Below are 3,133 nucleotides of genomic sequence, written 5' to 3'. Positions count from 1 at the left end.
AAATGCTGCCTTACAAGCCATTGCCTGATAAGATAGCGAGGCAATGAGTCAGCTCCCTAGGTTTTTGGACACAGCCAAGAATAATTTTTTGCCAATTTACTTAACATTTCACAGCCTGGTGAAAGTCATTGATTCTTCGTGCTATCGTGCTATCATAATTATCGTTTCCTAGTTAAAAAGTTGGACATGAACGCTCTCTCAAGTCAAATTTTTTAATCCAATGAGCTCGTAATTACGACTTCAGAAGTGGGAAGAAGGATATTTCCGATAGCATGCGACGGCAGCATAATTATTAGTAGCGAAAACATCAAAATGACAGATCAATTATCTGAAACACAAACAACCTCAAGTCTTTTTGTGTCTTCCTTTTTTATTAATTCAGAATCATGGCCACAGACAGAATTATACACTTAAGTATCCAAAATAATAAAGTTTAGTATGTTTATAGTCAGGTTTAGAATGTAACAAATGTTCTTCCCTCACATCGACAGCAATCTTCACAGGGACTGAAATGGAGTGATTTAATTCAGAACCAAAGGAATTAAAGATCTTATCATTGATTTTATTAGATTCACTTACATGTTTTCTCCCCATTACAACTGTTATGATTAGGTTGATCAGAGAATTTATTCCTTCTTGCTATATGCTGGTCAGCACTAAAAGACAATCTAAACAGTCTACTAAAAACAACAACAACAAAAAAACAATTTAAAATATTAACAGGTATGAACAAAAGACAAGCTCATTAATGGACATTAACAACTTAAAAAAATGTTGGTGTTTGAAACATGACATAGCACACATTTAAACATGTTGAAGAATCTTAAAGAAAATATATAGTTCACAATAGTTACATTAATAGTACAGTAATAAAAAAAAGTATTCAACTATTTGAAATCAGATTATTTTTCCTGTTACACAGCCAGATTCAAAAAAAATTCACCCTATAGTCTCTTCTAAACGACTTCCGTGCCATTGAACAGGTATCTACTTTAACACAACACTTGGGCTCAAGATGCATTTGGTTATTCATCCTGCCAATTCACAGCTCTAAATGTCTCAAACAGCTTAAAAACAACAACATACAAATAAAGACACTGCTGGGGAGACTGGGTCAGCTGTGTGTTCTGATCTAAGAACAGTTGACTGCTTCTATCCTATACACTTTAATTGTCCCATCTACTTTTCTTTCGTTTGGGGGGATCAGGAACTGCAAAGCTGTCTTTATTAGTCCCTGACCTCTCACCCCCATCTCGTTCTGACCGTCCCTCTCTGTCCCTATGGCTCCCTTCACCATTTCGGCTATCGCCATGACGTTCTCTGTCACTATAGCGGTCTCTTTCCCTGTAGTGATCACGGTCTCCACCACTATGCCTGTCACCATGACGATAATGACTTTCTCCATGACGACCCCTGTCGTCAGCATTCCTATCGCTACGAGACCCCTCTTTTGAAGAAGAGCTAGAGTAAGAGTCTGAAACCGAACTCAGGGAGCCCGCACTACTGAAGCCGCTCATTTTGGTGCCTGAGCTGAGGGCGGGGGGTGGCGGCATGGAGGGAAATGAGGAGGAGGAGGAGGATGATGATGATGATGATGATGATGATGGAGAGTAGGACAGGTGGGGTCTGTCAGGCCCCTCAGGTGCTCCTGAAGGCAAAGAACTTAGACTTCCTGCACTGGTCCACCCAGAGGAGCTGCTGGACTTTGTGGTAAGTTTAGGAGGAACACCAGATGCTGCCACAAAGTGGTTTTTATACTGAGCCTGAGAGAAAACAAGAGCATGTTTAATAAACTCAATAGATTATGACATCCAACTATATCTATACTAAAAACCTTAACAGAGAGGGGGCAAAGAAAATAACACTAATGAATAGATAATTAATTGTTTTTTTTTTACCTGAAAAGCTTGTTTCAGGGCAGACATACGGTCTCCCATGGCTCCAGTGGAGGGTTTGTAAGCCTCATAGTTACCAAGAGAGGCACCACTACTACTGCGCTCCTGATAGAAGATGCAATAAAAAAAACGGCATTAACAATGAATTATCTCTGGTTCCTGTTTGTACAGTAATTGTAAAAACATAACTAGGTTCAATAGAAAAATCAAAGAAGGGGGAGAAGAAAAAAAACAACTAATTGTGATAACATTTTTTAATAAATTATTAAAAGAAAATTAATAAATAAATACTAAAATTAAAAAACTAAAGCAAAAGTAATGTCAAACTAACAGTGGATTCAGATCCTAGGCCAGGTCTCTCTCTGTAACCCAGGCCTCCACCCCCAATATTTAGCTTCTTTCCTTTCCCTCCTTTAAAGCGGGATTTCCTGAACCAGGGATTCTTAAAAAAAAAACAGAAAATGCAAAGTTAGTGAAAAAAGTGCAATAAAACATGTACTATTAAAAAATGGTATATTGTACACAGGATGTTGTTTTACCTGCATTGCCAGGTCCATCAGATCCTTTGAAACACTCTGATTGGCTCCCTCTAAATTGCGAACCAGGTCACCAGCGAATGAAGTGTCTTTCGTGGTGAGCAGAGTGTAAGCTACACCTTTCTCTCCTGCACGACCTGTTCTACCAATTCGATGTGTGTGTGTGTCGATGTCTCGTGCTACATCGTAGTTCACAACTGTGCGGATAGATGGAATATCCAACCCGCGAGCTGAGAAATGTAAGAAAAAATGAATTTGAATGAATACAGAGATATTTATAATAGTAATAATAATCAAAAGTACACAAATGGAAACAGTTCATCTATCCCGAACAGATGCAGATTGATACTCAAGATAAGATTAAATAACACTAACCAGCAACATCAGTAGCTACCAATACAGGCAGATTCTTCTTCTTAAAGTCAGCAATAACTTTGTTCCTCTCGCTAATTCACATTGTTCAGGTGACTGTCTGGATGATAACAATGAAAGCCCTGATGACAGTTATTTAAACTCAAGCCAGCCCAACCCAGTATTCTTAGGTGAGACAATAGATATTCAATTTAACACATGCAAACACATCACGAGGTACCTTATAAGATAATTTTGTGTCATGACTCTTACAGATACTCTTCAGGGAAATGTGGCAATGCATGAGGATGATCATCCCAAAAGCTCTGCTTCTTCAGGTGAGTTATAATT

The 3,133-nt window shown here is 38.5% G+C and overlaps 1 protein-coding gene across 1 annotated transcript; it reads right to left on the bottom strand.

Annotated features, from left to right (window-relative positions):
* Positions 1 to 541: 541 nt before the first annotated feature.
* Positions 542 to 2,879, bottom strand: LOC137048955 (ATP-dependent RNA helicase DDX42-like; the record flags this gene model as incomplete). Its single annotated transcript, XM_067427335.1, has 5 exons — positions 542 to 1,763; positions 1,899 to 2,000; positions 2,227 to 2,337; positions 2,435 to 2,661; positions 2,807 to 2,879. Coding segments are annotated over 5 exons (1,110 nt in total), but the record flags the coding sequence as incomplete, so codon positions are not given.
* Positions 2,880 to 3,133: the final 254 nt, after the last annotated feature.

The sequence above is a fragment of the Pseudorasbora parva genome, chromosome 2 (assembly GCF_024679245.1).
Source record: "Pseudorasbora parva isolate DD20220531a chromosome 2, ASM2467924v1, whole genome shotgun sequence".
Taxonomy (NCBI): Eukaryota; Metazoa; Chordata; class Actinopteri; order Cypriniformes; family Gobionidae; genus Pseudorasbora; species Pseudorasbora parva.
Note: the sequence above shows the minus strand (reverse complement) of the source record. Positions and strands in the feature narration are given on the sequence as shown.